Source organism: Gymnogyps californianus, chromosome 14 (assembly GCF_018139145.2).
Source record: "Gymnogyps californianus isolate 813 chromosome 14, ASM1813914v2, whole genome shotgun sequence".
Taxonomy (NCBI): Eukaryota; Metazoa; Chordata; class Aves; order Accipitriformes; family Cathartidae; genus Gymnogyps; species Gymnogyps californianus.
The window spans coordinates 16,105,193-16,122,554 of NC_059484.1; the positions used below are offsets into that span (position 1 = coordinate 16,105,193).

At 39.1% G+C, this 17,362-nt stretch overlaps 1 protein-coding gene across 3 annotated transcripts in view; it reads left to right on the plus strand.

Annotated features, from left to right (window-relative positions):
• MAPK9 (mitogen-activated protein kinase 9) overlaps nt 1–7,054 on the plus strand; it is a 29,491-nt gene extending 22,437 nt beyond the window's left edge. Inside the window, exons 11-12 of one of the 3 annotated variants that reach the window (XM_050905639.1) lie at nt 1,259–1,334; nt 2,098–7,054. In XM_050905639.1, coding sequence (XP_050761596.1) covers nt 1,259–1,334; nt 2,098–2,245 — 224 coding nt within the window. In that variant the 3' untranslated portion in view covers nt 2,246–7,054. The remainder of the gene's footprint in view (nt 1–1,258; nt 1,335–2,097) is intronic. The other 2 variants (XM_050905637.1, XM_050905640.1) reach the window with 2 other exon arrangements.
• The last annotated feature ends 10,308 nt before the right edge of the window (nt 7,055–17,362 follow it).

Consider the following 17,362-nt stretch of genomic DNA (forward strand, 5'->3'; position numbering starts at 1 on the left):
AGAAAAGTGTTTTGGTGGGTTTTTTTCTCTCATCACTGCTTATTTATTGACCAAATAGGTTAAACTGTTGACTTAAACAAAAGAATGAACAGCATTGTGGTACTGAAATCAATTACACCTTATAGTTCTAGTCAAAAACATTAAATGGTGAGGCAGTTCAGATTTTACACATCTACCATCAGAGAACCAAGGGTGATAGACATCTTTGCTTAGTACTTTGGAAGTCGCTTGTTTTTGTAAAATAGCTTTATAAATTTCAAGTATTGATTCTGGTTTATATATATTTTCTTTAGGGCATGTCTGCACAGGTACATTTCAGATTATTTTGGATTAATGCAAGGTGGAAAATTAAAATGGATCCGTTAAATCTAATTGAATCCATTTGTAAATGTTGTTACTCAGAAGTAAAGAGGTCTTAATCTATTTAAATATTGTTACTCTTAGTTACATTAAGACTATGGGTACATACACAAGCTACTGTGAGTTAACTGAAAGTGTACCTGATATTCTGCAGCAGTAATAATCCTTTTGCTCTAGAAGGGGCCGAGGTCAGCCATCTTGCGTGAACCATGCTACAGAAATATCAAACAGAATAATGGAAGCTCCTTTGAAGTTACAGCTCTAATTTTTTTCTGTTGTTGTTGTTCAGGTGCCTGTACCCTAAATCGTCCTTGATTAGTAAATGAGGGCTTTCATGCAATATTTTAATTACTTGTTTAACCTACTTCAGAATTTCTAGACTTTCCTCAACGTATCCTTGGAGATTGTTCTTTAAGAGTAAAGACATCTGTGTACGGTTTTGTTATCAAAGTAAAATTTCCATGGGGGTTATCCATATGTTTGGGTTTTTTTTTTTTTTTTAAATCCAAATCTGTTTTTTTGGTGGGTTTTTTTTTTGGGTTTTTTTTTTTTTACAGTTAATATTAGTGCATCGTAGGTATACATAAAGTTTTGGGGTGGGATGGCTGTTATTTTTAAATGGACAGCTATTCTGTTTATAAAATATGTTGATTTTGGTACATGCTTGGTGTCTTTCTGTGATGCGTAAAGAAAATCTGTAGAATTCTCTCATCATTGCCGTAGGCCTTTAAAAAACAAAAAAGAAAACGAAGAAAAATACCTATACTGTTGTACTTCGAGACTGACCCTTAACCATGTCATTGTAACTTTACACATATATAAATTGTATATAAATCCTCTGTGATCTTACAATGTTTTTTCTGTGTCTCCTCTCATTCCTCCCTCCCTCTCTTGTAAGAATTAATATACAAAGAAGTAATGGATTGGGAAGAAAGGAGCAAGAATGGTGTGGTAAAAGATCAGCCCTCAGGTTAGTCATTGTTTCACTAGTTCTCCTGTAACTATGATATATAGTGCTGATCTGTTGCACTAGTGAATGAAGAAATCCTGCTTAATAATCCAGGTAGGGAAAAGTTTTTTTGTTGTTCAAGACTCTTGATTCTGATCTGCCTTTGGAGATCGGTGTGCAGTAGTTTTTCATTGTTATGAAGTAAGTTGTAGGAAAACTTAAGAAGTCTTGTGTGTCCAACACCCTGAGCTGCCTTCTCCCCAAAGGGCTCAGTCATCACATGAAATAATCGATACCATGTTACATCACCTGCTGCATAGATATCTTTTATGCTGAATGCTTATTCTGTGGCTCTGCATGAATGAGTCCCTTTCATGCAGGGTTAAACATTGTTAGGGCTCCTTTAAAATAGTTAATAGTGCAAAGTATTTATGCCCATGATTGAATCCTTGATGTTTGCTGCTATTCTCTCGGTTCAGTAATTGGAATATTGTACTGTCTTTTATTAACTATATCTGTTAGATTTCTTGATACTCAGGTCACTATTCACATTATACATTGCTTCCCCCCGTCCCCCCAGAGAGGGAGAAAAATAAAAATCTTTTCTCTTAATGTTCACCTCAGGTTTTGAGTGCTAGGGAACTTAGTGCTTGCTTGTCTACTGTTTATTAATTTCTTTATTTTCTAAGGATTTCTGTGGGGAAAGTGATGCTCAGAGCCTAGAAGTGTGGTTATTTGTACCTGCAATATTGTCTTGCCTCAGATTTTATTATGTTTGGTTTACTTAGCACAGATGCAGCAGTGAATAGCAACACCAGTCCTTCCCAGTCATCATCTATCAATGACATTTCATCCATGTCAACAGAGCAAACATTGGCCTCAGATACAGACAGCAGCCTCGATGCCTTGACAGGACCCCTTGAAGGATGTCGATGATCAGCCAGGATTGCAGACTTGACTTTGGAAAAGAGCTCTTGCTTCCATTGGGCCTGAATTGCTTGTAAGTTAATGGAACCAAGTAGAAAAACTCCATGTTCTGCATGTTCTGCTAAAGTAATGCCTGTTTTTTTTACTCAGTTGTTATGAAATTGCCTGCTTAATGTTGTAGAATGAAAGCAAATCAATGTCTAAAGAACAAAAAAATTTAAATTTAGACACTATTATAGGCTTTTCTTTGTTTCAGCCTATTTCAGGTGAGCAGTTATAATAGACTTTTAGCCAATAACTCCTCTTAAGTGGGCTCATGAATCTTCAGTCCCAACTGGCAGGCTTCTGTGACACAATGGTTGTTTACATTTTAGTACAGTATTGCTCATTAGTAGGTTTTTTGAATGTATAGTCTCTATGAAGTTTGTTTTAATGTGTGACTGTGGCAGTTTGCTTTATTTAACGACTGGAGTGTTGTATGTAAGTGTGAACTCACACATTGAACGCTCTCAGTACTATGTTTAAAGGGCAGTTATTCTTCCACATAGCACTTTTTTTTTATTGAGCCCTTTCTTTCTTCCCTTTCCAACAATTCTGTATCTTCTTGTAGAAGAGAGAAACGTGAAGTTTAAAGAATATAGCCATTACTTTGTATTTCACCCATGAGTATGTGTCTCTAACTTTTTCAGTTTTTTAAACATGGATGGAAGATACAGTGGCTTAATTAAATCTTAAGGAAGGATGAGTGACTTATCTGTGAAGCAGTGCCTGTTTAGAAGAGGAGAGAGTGCTAAAATGTTCTGTATTTTCTAGCTTGTGATACTGGTCCTTTAACAAAAACAGAAGAGGAAATTATATCTGTGATGCTCTTCATTCACTGCAAACTCTGATAAAAGGACAGATGAATTGGAGAGACTTGCAGCCTCAAAAAGAGCTGCATAAATGTTTTCCAGTTTTTTAATGGGTCCATTCTATCTAGCGAGTAATTAAAGAAATAAAAATACAGTAGTTCTGAGTCACTTGTAAATTAAGTATTTAGTTAACAGAGCTTCGCTCTTTTCCCACCTTAGGAAAACCTCTCTATTTGTACTGGGGGAGGAAAACATATTTAATACATATTTTCTAAATACAGTGTCAGAGAAGAGGAGGAGATTATTTGCTGTTTCAATACAGGCTTATCAATACAGTTTTCAGAATCAGATAATACAAACATTTCCTGTCACATTGCACAGTATGTTGAATTAGAAAATGCGTTTGCAGTAGAGTAGGGCTTAAATTGCTTTATACTACACACTTGTGAATTTGTGCACGTTCACTTTGGAGTGCACAGGTGTGAAATTTTGCTAAAGGATCTTGTGTGTGCATGTGTGTGAGATTAAACTATATAACTATAAGAGTAATAGATGTACAAGATGAGGTAAAACACCACTTTCTTAAAGGCACTATATTTAGCCGTTGATCCAGATACTGACTTGAATATATAAATAGAACTTATAAAATATACTGGCCCAGCCAGCCACTGCATTACTGACATATTTCTCTTGTAAAAGAAAATTGTCCATTGTTTCGACCTTATGATTTGAAAAGCAGTAATTTCTCTTTATGCAAACATTGCTTTTATATTAAAATTGTACCTCTTTTTAATAGCTTAATTTGCCGTAGCAAAGATATTAAGGTTTTGCTGTCCCAGAAGGTTAAAAAAAATTAAAAAAATTAACAAAGTACTTAATATGATGTTAACTTCAGAATTGTCATCTGGAATCTTGGATTTTTAAAGTTCTGTTTAATTGAATTGCAGGGTATTGGGGCTTGCGTTTTTTCTTGTTGTTTGGTTTTAAATCTATGGATACCTTAGTTTATCTTTTGGATACTGACGGTATATGTGAAATATTTTTAGTGCATTTTTGTCACTGGAAAAAAACATTTAAAAATGCCTATCTACCGTATAGCAGAACAGTACAGGTTGCTGTTCTTTTGCATTTTTTAATCCTTGTTATTTGTGTAAGTTAAAATTACTGAAGACACCTATTCAGAAGGAACATTAGTGATTCACTATGGAAGTAGTCTACTGGATTTAATTTTTCAAGATTTGTATCCTTTTCAACTGAAGTTGCACTGTGCTCTGTTCATTTTAACAGTTACTGCTTTAGAAGACTTAACACAACGAAGATTTTTTTTTTTTCATGTGTTTTGGATATTTGCAGAGTTGAATTTTTCCTATTGGACCTGGGCTGCTCATAACAACAGGGGGTTGGACCATCTGACCTCCAGGTCTCTTCCAACCTAAATTATTCTGTGATTCAAATTGTCTTTTAATATTTAACACAACTGCCCTATCTCCATGATTTGAACTGGTATCTGACCTTCTCCTAGTACATACTGTTCGCTTGAATATGTACTCTTGGAACAAAAAAACCCCCTGAGATTAACTGCGTTTATTTGTAAATCTTGTTGTAGGAAAAGCTGTTTCATACCTTATTTTTTTAATGTTGTCTTGCTATGGCATACACTGAAGCTTCAAAATTTTACGGAAATGTTGCTGCCTTTGGAGCATGCGTGAAGTGTCTGTGAATATTGTGGATTTTGATTCCAGTATAATTCAAAACCAAATCGCTAATAACCTGAATGAACATCGATCTCAAGAAGGCACATATACAGATTATATTCAGAAAAACGCATGCAGAATAGACGCATGCCAAAGTTCCCATGCTATTTCAGTGTGCACATATAGACTATAAATGCACTGCATGCAGATTATATACATATAGTTGTATTCCTGACTGCAGGTTAAGTTCAGTGCCACGTTTGTGACATGGTTGTCAATGCCGTGAGAACCTCATCGTTGATGGAAAACAAAATGCACATGTAACTTGACGGGTTTAAAAGTTTAGAGAGTTTGGTGTGCAATATAATCACTTTTATTCCTAATACTAAAATCATGTATGTAAAGTGATGCAATTGACCATTTTTTTGCACTTTGGCTTTTATAAATATTTATATGTATTTAAAGATTAAGAATATGTGAGTGTGTGTATACACATATATATTAAGAAACCTGCTCAGTTTTGTAAACGAGTGTTACTTTTCTTTGAGAGACTTTGTATAGTGTTAACACTACTACAGTATACATAAACAATTTATGAAATATGACTAAAAATAAGTGGTGGTCAACATAGATACAATCTGTAATCTTAACTGCTCACCTGAAAAAAAGAGGGATCTATGGCTATTAATCAGATTATTTACCAGAAACATTATGTTAAATGTATGAACACTGAGTAGCTGAATGGCATTGCAGAAATGGAGTATGTTTTAAACAGTTAATTTCATCTGTGCTGATATAATTTTTCCTCAAAAAAAAAAAAAACCCTTAGAGAAGCTTGGTGTTTTGAAATCTGGATAAGCAGCCTGTAAGTGTGCTTTGAGGAAATACTGTGATATGACAAGTTAGTTTTTTATTGAAAAAGATGAGAAATGAATGTCAAAATTAAGGCTTTGTCTGCATGGATCATACAAAATAAACTAGTCTAATGACTGGAAACTAGTGTTTGCAAACAGCCTTTGAAGTTTTGTAATGTTTCCGGTAAGGGTTTGCATTTCCGTGTCAAAATAATGAAAAATAAACTCAACCTTAACTAGAAATTAACTAGTTGGTTGGTAAGTTTCAAAAACTGTTAGGAACCAGAGGGCTCTTGAGGTTTTCTTTGTCTTTTTTGAAGTCCTAACAGAGCATATGTGTTTATTCAAAATTAATTTAAAAAAGTGATTCCATATGTTTAATTTTTTTTTCCCTAAAGGAAGGACCTTAAATGCTAAATTGGTTTCCTTTTTAGATCTGATTGTATTTGGCTTAAAATTATAATTTTATGAATGAAGTAGGATTTAGACATTCAAAATACAGCTTACACAGCGAGTCTCCAAGAACTGAGCGGGTGATTCTTCTTTTGGCAGAAGTGCAGTCCTCTAGTTTGGTGTGCGCTGGAAGTTCAGATGTTAAAGTGCAGACAAATCTTTACTGAACATAATGCCGTTTTGGAGTACGGGTTCAGTCTTGCAGCAATACAGTTTGTGTGGAGTGTTTCATTTGAATTGTGACACTTGAAATGGAAGTACTTTAAGCGTGGTGGGGGGTAAATGCTGAACAGCCTTTGTCTGTATATTCTACATATGTCATATGGATTCTATCAGGGCTTGATGCTAAACTTAGTGATACCATATACTGGGAACCAAATTCTTTCCTGGGATGTGTGTTGTGTAATTCCTGCTCAAAACTGGTTTTGATCCAGGGACACCTGCACCCAGATGCAGAATTTGGACTTGAGTTCCTATAGATGAATCTAGTGATTTCTTTGCTTTTCCAGAGTGTCTTTGATTATTTTTTTTAACATGTTGAAATATGACAGAAAAAGTGTATTCTGGCTCATTATTTTACATATATTTTAGATTGTCTATTACATGAGTGATAGTGATGTTCTAAAAGCTTATTACACAACTTATCGAATCAGTTTTATTTTTTGCCCGCTCTGCATGCTAAAAATGTCTGGAGCTAAACTAATGTTTTTAAGTGAACCATCTTTTCTCATGTTAGTGTTGGAGGAAAGCGGAGAGATAACCATCGTTTCTGTTTGTGTTCTATAAAATGACTATTTTTGTAGCTAAAATTTTAGTTGTTGGATTTCAATCCCACAGTGTTGCTTTGTGGATATAAATTTACCTGGGTCCGCTATTTCAAACAGTATATGTATAACAAGTCCAGTATAAAATTAAACTAATAAAATGCACTCTTCTGCAATTTGTTATTGAAAATATGGCAAATTATTTTGGTCTAAGAATTCAAAACAAAATAGAGAAAATACATTTAACTATTTAAGTTTTTATTCCTTGATGCTGCTGCTTATTTTTTGAAAAGGTGCTTGCAGTTTTGCACAAAAGAAATCAACTTTATTAATTGCTGGGTTTGAAGCACTTTAGGATTCTTCTAAATACAACCAGTATATGGTGTAAAAAGGAATGACATGAAAAATGTTTAATGTGTTTAAATTTTGGTTGCAATGTTTACTATTCTGATAGATTTGATCAGCATGTTCCTTTAAATATAAACCTGTTTTCAGAGATTTTTAAATTAGAAATTTTTTTTATGGGCTGAAATTTAACACATAGTAAGAGATCATTTGAGAAACATCTTGTACTCAAATGCCTGTAGGGTGACTTGAATAGCAAAGTGACTACCTAGCCATCTATTATGTAAAGATACAACAAAGATACACCAATGTTTGTTCCTATAGCAAGGTCAGCTAGCTATGAGCACTAGGATTCTTTTTCTGAAACAAAAAACTTTTTATTAACTTTTGGCTACGCATCATAAGGTAGTTGTATATGCTGTGGTAAGGCCAGAACATCTTATTGGGACTCCCCTGCAATAGATGCTCTATGAATACCACAGGAAGACACTGTCCCTGCTCTAAAATACTAGTCCGAAACCCTGATACTTTCTAGGGTGTGCTTAAGCAAGTACATGTGTATTTGTTTCCCAGGCTGGGTCTGTAGTTCAGCCCTACGTAGTTTCTTAGGGTAACAAAAGCAGAGGAGAAAGTAATTGGGTAAGAACAACATTTTATGTTCACTACCTGAAACAGTAGTCCTATTTGTTACTGATAACAAAGCTAATTTAATACCCGTGAGCATATGCTGTTGTATTGTCTTCTAATGGGGAAAAACTTTTTTGAAAAACCAAGTGTGTCACTAGCTTTTCTATGAATTCAGATGCTTAAATTGGTGCTAATTTTTTAAAAGAAAATGTAACAGATGGTTAGCAATGTATTTGTCTGTTTTTGATACCTATATTTTCTTAAATGGTGGCAAGCCAAACTTTATAAAATGACTAATGTGCATTTTCAGCTTCATCAGATTCCCAGATTTTCCTAAAGTAAAATGTTGAAACTTCCATGGTAGTTACTGCTTCTTTGGAGCTATTGCTTTCAGGTGTGTTATACACTAAGAAAACGAACACAGTTAGAAAAGATAACAATACATAACTATCCCTTTCTTTAGATTACATGACATGTTGGGTTCCCCAGGTGGTTTTAGCAGTTTAGTGTAATCAAGATAGCTAATTAAGAGCAAATCACAGATACCTGTGTGCAGTTAACTCAGTACAGTGAAGCCTTACCTGGTCATTAAGATAATTTGTATAATCTTAATAAATTTTCATCTATTTTAAAGAGGGAATAACAAATAGAAATAATTAACTGTTTTCCTACAAATTCAAATGTTAATTCCAGAGAATATATTCTATAGTGTACTCCAGAACACATGCTATTAAAGAGCATAATAGGCTCCTTGAGTGATTTGTTATGAAATCCAGTTTTATCTAATGACTCAAAATAAACCCCCTCCAAAAATTAATTCATTGAGAATTTCTTTTGAAATGCCTTCAAGTTTTCACTCCCTTCAGAATGCTTTGTATGTCTTGGTTTGGCCCTCTTTCCCACCTTCTGTTTACCGAATGTCACAAAAAGTAGCATCAAGCCCTATCACTTGTTACAGTGTTCTGATTTTATGGCCTTAATATTAGTTATAGTATGGTATATAATTTTGGAAGAAAGATGTGCTTTGAAGTCTAATTATGTAGATACATGTGGCCTCTTCTGCCTATGAAATTAGGCTTTGATTGTTATATCTCATTCTCGATGCTTGTGCAATAGGAACATGTTCCTTTGATGCAGTGGCTATTTTGTCTGATGCTGGACTTTGTTTTCAGGATGACTAGAAAGTTTTTTGTTGGTTTTTTTTTTTTTTATGGACAGCAGTCATGCTTCCTTGTTTTTTTTGGATTGATTTTCTTTAAGGAAACTAGAATTTCATATGAGAAACTGTCAATAACTAGTTCTCAAGTTCTAGTTAAATCCTCGTTCTGAAGCTTTTTGGTTTTTTTTCCCTCCAAAAACCTTATCGTAAAACAGTACTAAAGCCACTGTAAAATTACAAATAAATATGTATACTTAAAAGATTTGAGCAGTCTGTCTTATTTACTGTAGCAATGTTTTCTTTTTCTTGATTCTTCCTGTGTTGAAGTGGAATGTTTTATGTAATCAAAATGATGTATGCTCTTAGTTATCCTAAAACATAAAGTTTCAGTTACCACTTTAGCTTCCAGTTAACCAAAAAGTAAGTATTGGTATGAAAAATGAATGAAGAACAGCTTTAAGAGATTGGTTGGAGCTGCTTTCTCCTGATCAACTGGAACATTTGGACACTAACAGTACTTGGTTTTACTGCCAAGCGTATTTTGAAATTTGGTTTTGTTTTTTTTTTTTTTAAATTGCAGACGCTTGCCTGGTAATACTCACAGATCCGTGTTCCTATCCATGTGCTTAAACAGCATCATAATCAGATTGTCAGACTTCCTTGCAAGTTTCAGATAAGCTACTGGCTATATGTGTGTGTGTATATATATGTACATATATAAAAGGACTTCGGAAGAATTTTCTCTTCACCTTGTGCTCAAACAATGTTGTGTTTCATCTTGTTCTCGCTGAACAAGACGGAAGTACAGCTAACTTGAAAAAATAGTTCCATTGTACTTATTTTGAGGAAGAGGTAAGTATTCTTGCAAAGACAGTGATGAGGTTTCCAGGCACTTTGCAAAGCTGTCTGCTCTAACTCCAGGGAAGGTGAAGTAAACTTAACTACTACTTTGATCTAATTGCTTTTCATGGAGGTTTTCTAATATTAAATGAAAGGTTAACATAGCTGCCTTTCTAGATATATGGCTAGGGCTCTCAGCCAGCCTTTGGCGTTGTAACAGCTTCACCTATGACAGTCTGAAATAATTTTTACAGCAACATTGCTATTTCTTGTGTGGAGAACCTGAAGTTTTATCTCTTCTCTACAGGGCATTGCAACAGAGTTATCTGGATAAAGCAGGGATGCCCAGCAGATCTCAAAGTTCCCCTGTATTTGATGATAGGATGTTTTTCAGGTTGCTTCTTTAGCTACAGAGGAAGATCTAATTCATTAAATAGAGAATGAAAAAAAAAAAAAGGCAGGACGATGATGTGCGTGCAGGGAAGTGCTTTACAAAGCATTACCCCAGTACATTCCTTGCCTTACGCCATACCTTTTCTTTACATTTCCTGCAAGTTCTTGAAGTTGGCAGGAAAGTTCTAGAAAGGCAAGGAGGGAGGGAACGGATTAAACAAGACCCAAATAATTTTTGAGGAAAGTGGGACTTCAGAAGTTGGTTTTTTTCATAGTAATGAGGTCTCAGAAGATGGGGGGGGGCGGGAAAAAAAGTAGAAAAACAAGAAGAATGTAAGTGCATGGAACTCAAATTAAAAAACTGCTCAGTTCATGTTTACTTGGTGTGAAGGTAAGGTGGCAAAGAAACAAGTTACGGTTCAATGATGCACTTGTGGAGACCAGGCAACGTGTGGAAGGGGTTGGCCAGTGTGCAATTTATGAGTAAAGGGCCTGCAGCATTGCCCCGGGGCGTGGAACAGGGCAGGGCTGCTTCGCGCCACGAGCCTTGTGGGATAAGACTCTGGTTTTCTGATTCACTCGTATTTGATCTTAAAACAAGCTGCTCGCTCCTCTCTGGGGAAGAAGACAAACATCTGTGCAGTTTCTGCTTACACATCATAAGCTGTTTCAGTGAGATATTGAGTTATCAAGTAGATGGTCAGTCTTACATTTAATCTTGCCGAAGAGCAAATAATGAACCACATGTTTTTCTCATATAAAGTATAATTTTAAATTCGGTACAGATTTAAGTATACAGATGACATTGTTCATGTTAAAGTTCTTCTGCAGTGAGTTAAAAGAACAGCAGTTTTTTCTTGATATTTCACTGTATATGTGTCATTAATGCTGGTATCAAAATATTTAACACATTTCTCGTGTGGAGGGAGGTAGCTCTGAACAGATGTGAGTGAGGGAGTCTACCAGTGACAGTCTTAAGGCTAATGTGTTCTTATGGGAGTCCTGTAGGGAGGCTTATTGTAATCCAGAGGAGCAAGTGGCTTTGTAAGAGACCTCCTCCTCCTCCATGAATGAATATCCCTTCAGTGAGAGGAGAGGAACTGCACAACAGCTCTGGATCCCCGGCACAGGGCCATGTGAGAGTGCTGGTGGGAACTACAGGGAGATGCAAGTGTGTTGTCTCATTGTTTTTCCATATTTGTCTCTAACTGAAACGGCTGACTTTGGGATGCAGGTATGAGCTCAGCACTCTCTAAAGCCCATGTAATACCGATGTGACTTCTGGGGTGGCTGGTAAAACACACTCCAGCAAGCATGACATCCCTTGATTAAAAGCACTCAGCCACTTAGGCATTTAGTACATTGGTACAAGACTCAAGGCTAGCCAAAAAACACCGGGGTGTTTCCCCAGCACGCTGCGTAGGCTGGCTTGGGAGTTGGTAGCGCAAAGTGTCGGAAAGATTTTTCCAGTGGTATGAGGAAGCATCCCTGGCATTAGCAGGGTAGTGCAGAGCTGCTGGAGTTTAGGGATCCCAACGTGTTTGTATCAACTGCTCACTTTATAATTGACATTCTAGTTTTTACTGTTGGGTTTCTTATTTCACCCCTGAATGGGACTACGTGCTGAAATCAGGATGTGGCCTTTCTCTCTCCTACAGTTTAGCTCAATTTGAAACTGAACAAGCTCCTGTTTATTTCCATCTGTTAATTTCCCCGAAGGTTTCAAAAAACTCTTCCATTTCTTTTTGGAGCATTTCATTTCTTCTCTCTGCATCTTCCTTTGCTCTCTCTGCATTTCGCATTTTCATCTCCACAAGACTGTACCACTTACGCTGCTGTCCCAGTTTCGAATGCATACCCTTAATCTCGGACTGCAGCTCTCTGTTCCGCTGCTCCAGGCTGTGGGAAAGACATTGTAAATTACAGGGGTTTTTTCCCCCTTTCTTAATAAAGCTATAGGCTTTTTTAAAGCTAGCCTTTTTTAACGTATGTTCCCACAAATACAAGTATTGGCATCCCCAATACTTTTCCAAATTATGGTGTTACATACTAAAATAAAAGCTGCAATTTTTAGTTATCCTAATTTACAATAAATACAAATAACCGTATGGCCAAAGGGGTCAGTTTTGAGGCTGGGGGTTCTTTTGCAGCAGAATACTACAGTAGTCTAACAACAAATGGCAATGCAACATATTTTAGGAAACACTGAGGATTCTGCTTATATTGCAGTTCTCTTGAACTGCAAGGGAAACCATAAGCAGAATACAGCAAAGAAATTTAAAAAAAAAAAAAAAGGCCAAAAACCTAGGAATAGCTCCTTTTACTAAGAAGAAATTGATGAATACTTCTTTAAGCAATTAAAGATTAAATGGATTTTTTTTTCTTTAAACCATGTTCAAGGCAAAGTGTAATTCAACAGTACCCACTTGCCATCTGTTGCAATGATGCATGTTGAGGTATTTTGTGATTTAATCAAATAGTCACTTTGCACAACATACCTGTAACTTAAAACTAATGAACCATATTGTATTTAATGTGTTCATTCCTTGTAACTACACAATAGAAAAGCAGCACTGCTTGGAAAGTAGAGCCTGGAAACGTTTCAGCTTTTTTCCCTTGATAACAAGCTATGGCTAAATCTCTCTTCAATTTCTAATCTTAGAAATTGGGAAGATACTTATGAACACTTTCCTCTGAGTTGTTAAAATTCATAACTTGCAATTTGTAAAGAATAATGACTTACTGCTAATGCTGCCGAGAAGCCCGCACATTTTTCCCTAGAGAAAAGCTTAATATTGGATTAAGGCAAAAGAGAAAAACACACAATAGACCAGAGGATTTTCAAGAGCTCTGCACAGCCCTGCAAAAAATCTTATAGATGCTCTGGAGTTTCTCAAGCACCTCACATGAAAATTAATTCAAATAACTCTGAATAATTGCTAACCTAATCCTGTAATGCTGGATCCTGGGTGACATTCGCAGTGGTATGTGGAGGCATTGACTGCAGCAGTGTCCAGAGACCCTGCTCACAGGTAAGGACCCTGCAGTAGTTGCATACAGTAGGAAGAGATGCCTTCCCTGAAATATAATAGTTTTTAAAATCCGTTACCTTGCAATTTTAGATTCGTACTCAGCCTTCTGTCTGGACATCAGCATCTTCAGATTTGCCAGGTGGTGCTGCGGGGAGGTTGGGTTTGCTGGCAAGTCACCGGAGGAAGCAAAGCTGTCGCTGTTGTCCTCTGGGACGTGTCCTGTGTTTTCCTGATCCTGCAAAACATGACTTACAGCTGTGTTGGTTTCTTGGGAGTCTTCTGGGTGGGCAAGTCTTGTCAAATATCTTGAAGGAGGATTTTCCTCAAACATTGTTTAGCAGCAGGAGCCTACTAAGTGTGCCCAGCCAGCACCACCCGTGCCCTCCGGGCGTTGTCAAAGACTCAATGTCTTTTCTGTTTTAGAGGAGACCTTGTTTTCCTGTCTGTCTCGCTCTGCCTCGTCATGGGCTGTGAGAGTTTTCTTCCTCCCCACAGCTGTTTGAAGCTTTTCAAATACTTGGAAATAGGCCATTTTGCTGGAGCCTGGATCTTATTTCAGGCTCCAGCTTTGCTTTTTGTACACAGCGGGTTGAGGTCTTGAGCTGCTGCACCCGTCTGCTGCCCGCTCGCCTTTATCGTCATGGCTGGTTTATTCTCATCTCCAGGAACTACTGCTGCTTTCCTACCCTCAGTCTGTTCGGTGTAGTTTGTCTGACATCTGTAGGTGGCCCATTTGATAGCTGTGCACCCTTGACTAGTTTCATTCCTGGGCTGAGGAGGTGAATTCTGCAGCACTAGCCCAGTGCCGGGGCTGTGCAGGGGGAGCAGGGTGCCCGCTTTGCAGGCTGCAAGGACAGGGTTCCTTGTGTTCACCTTCGCACGCGTTAGAAAAGAGATGTGTTACATCTGGTTTGGCTGCGTTATATCTAGTCGGTCAGGCGTGAGAAAAATCGCATGGATGTAAGATGGCTGGCTCTGCCGCCTCATCTCTGGGGCATCCACTGTGTCTGCTTCGGAGAGAGCAAATTGCAGTGGTGCAAGCAAGGGAGGCTGGGTCCTCTGGTCACGATGTTTCAAGGACAAGAAGCCGGAGGTTAAGGAAAAATAGGCCACTCATCAGTTATATTTCAATTCCTCTTGGAAAAACTATTTGATGTGAGTAAATATGGAGTGTTTATTTTAGCTGCCTGTTCTCACAAAAGAATCAAGTACAGTACAGAAATAACTTGCTTATAAAAAAGGAAAAGCAAAATATGCATGCAGTTTAAATGCATATCTCAAAAATAATAGAGATGGTTTAAAATAATCTGGAAAGTTGTTTCCTCTCCCTGACCCCCACTTGTTCAGTCTCGTGGTACAAGAAGTGAAAAGGAGCTGGTTTAAGTGCCGTTGGATTTCTGTAAGTGTTTTACCAGTCTCCTATGTGAAAACCACTCCTGGTTTTCGCTCTGCACAGCTGACAAGGCTGTGATGTGTTCCTTGTCGAAGTCAGGGCTGGGAGGTTATTGAGACACTTTCCCACTTTAACCTGCTCCCCCTTCAGTAGGAACAGTCCTTAGAAGTGAGCAGGCAGGTAGGGGAATGTTTTAGGAATCTAAAGAAGGCCTGGGGTGAGGATTATACAAAAAAAAAAAAAGGCAAATAAGGCTTTAGCCTTCTGAGGGCGAGATGCTGTACTGCAGGAAGGTGGGGAGAAATCCACTAATTTGATTTTGCAGAAGTAAAATAATAAACTGATTTAAACACCACCATCAACACTCCTCTCTCCCCCCCCCCCCCCCCAATGCTGCAACTGCTGCAAACCTAAACTTTTCCTCCAGAAAAAGATATTCCTGGAGTATTAATGCCAGTGCTTTACATGAGTTCTGTGTCTATTAATAATCTAACAGATGGCTGTAGTTTCTGATGAATCGGATTCGGTTTCATTGATTAATCTGTCTTCTCCCCACCCCTGAGGAGAGAGGCAGCAGCTGTGCCGACCGGCAGCTGCTCTTGCACAACCGGGAGCGTCTCCGGCCCCGATTCCCGCAGGCACCTCCGCTCGCCTGTCAAGGAAGCAATCCCGGCATTCCTGCCCATCGGGAGGCTGGTAGGGAGCAAGTCTGTCACCTCTGCTAACTCAGGACGGAGAAGCGGGACAGCCGAGGGGTCCCCGTTTGAGAGCGGACGGACGGGGAGGAGTCCGATCTTCGTGGTCCCCTTTGCGGTTACAGTGCTATAACAACTCGATGTGGGTGGAATTAAGGAGGTCAACAGGATATAGAAAATTTGGAGAGCTGTGCTTAAGGCATGTCACATCTGGTCTTGGTCAGCGAGCCAAGGTATTACTGGAACTGGTTCAAGCGGCTCATGTGGGAGACCCTTTGGAGGCAGCAGGTTTTCAGCACGTGGGGCAGGGACCAGGGAACGAGCAGCCCGTAGTCCCGTGCCTCTAACGCCAGAGCCGTGTGTTGGCACTGAGACAGCGACCAGTTCCTTCTCTTGACGCTTGACCACTCGAGGGAAGTGTAAAACCAGCACTCAGATGTGGAGCCGACTGTGCGACAAGGTGACTGTGCGAAAATCACGTGAAGGTGTAGCTTGAGAAGGAAGAAGACTACTTACTCCTTGGGTTAGAAGCTGACAGCTCCTCTGTGACAAGTCATTAATGTGTGAGCTGGGCTGACAGTGTCTGAGGGGAAAGGGGAAGATGAGTGAACAAAAAATTACATTGAAGGTTGCTGCACAGGGGCCAGCTTCAAGGGTGGGATGAAGGTGAGGGAGTGATGCAGAGGGTCCTGCCACAGCAAATGGTTTATTCAAGCAGGAGACTGTCTTCTGTGTGTCCTGCAGTTGGTCACGGACCCAGGGTACAGAAGCGTTTGTGCGTCTCAGATGGCTTTCTGCGGCATATGCCAGTACTGACAACTGATTTCTCAGAAATCGCATCCCTGTGATTCTTAGACAGTCCCATAACACCTCTTTTATAGGGTGGCTGCCGAGCTCCAGGTTAGGAACTCAGAGTGCATCAGAGCAGCATCAATGGGGTATGATGGCTGGAATCTCATCTACTCTGTGCTTCCTCTCCTAATTACAACCTTGATCAAGCACAGCACCATGTAATGTTGATTCCCCCCCCCCCCCTTTGGATTTACGTTTATTCATATGCCATGTTTTCCTTTCACCTTCCCCATGGCTTCTCAGGGAAGATTGCTTGTATTAGTTTCCTGACAATTTAAAGGTCAGCGATGAAGAGAGCTCTGTGGTTTTTTTGCCCTGAGGCAAAGGAACAGCTCTGCTCCAGACTCTCAGCTTGCAGGGAGCTGGGACGTTTTGCAAAATTGTTTCTTATTTTGGACCAACTTGGGATGGAGCTTGTGATTCTCTGCGCTGACCTCTCCCTGGAGCGCAGAGATGCTGCCATGTGTGGTTAAAATTTAACATGCTTGAAATAGTTCCTCCAGGCGAGCTGTGGGATTCAGCCTCCCTCAGCTCTGGTCCGGTGCCAGCTGCCTGTTCCCCTGCATCGCCTCTGAGCTCTGAAGGAGAGACCAGAGTACCCTCGCTTCGCCTTTTGTAGGGTATCGTTTGCACTGCGGACAGAGGAGATGCAACTGTTCCAAAAAGGATGTCAAATTGCCCGGGGACGTGCGTGTTTGAAGTTACTGCCTAGATAAAAGCTCATAATTTCCTTTACACAAAAGCTGATGATAATTGGACTCTGTTTTTGTAAGCCAGGTTTATCACCGCTTTCTCCTCTTCGTCCTCATAGAGACGAGCTCAGCTGCCAGCAAGGGAGAAACCAGAGTCATCTGTGCGCAGCTTGTGGGGCATCTCCTTATGCCAGCCTCAATTATTTCAGCGTGTTAAAATAGCTCTGTGTAGCGCGTGTGGGCAGCCAAAACGCACTGCCAGGTGTCTGCCAGAACGGTTGGACAAGGTAACACCTAAAAACCCGCACTGTGCTCCTGAGTCACCCTGCTCTTGATGAGGCCCTCGTGCAGTTGGGCTGGGGAAGGTGTCCTGATCCGGGGAAACACGGCTGGGAGGCTGCTGCCCTCCTCAGCGGGGTGCGGTTGGAGCTGGGTGTGTGATGCCAGGATAGATGGGTCTGAAGTTTAATGATTTCAGACAG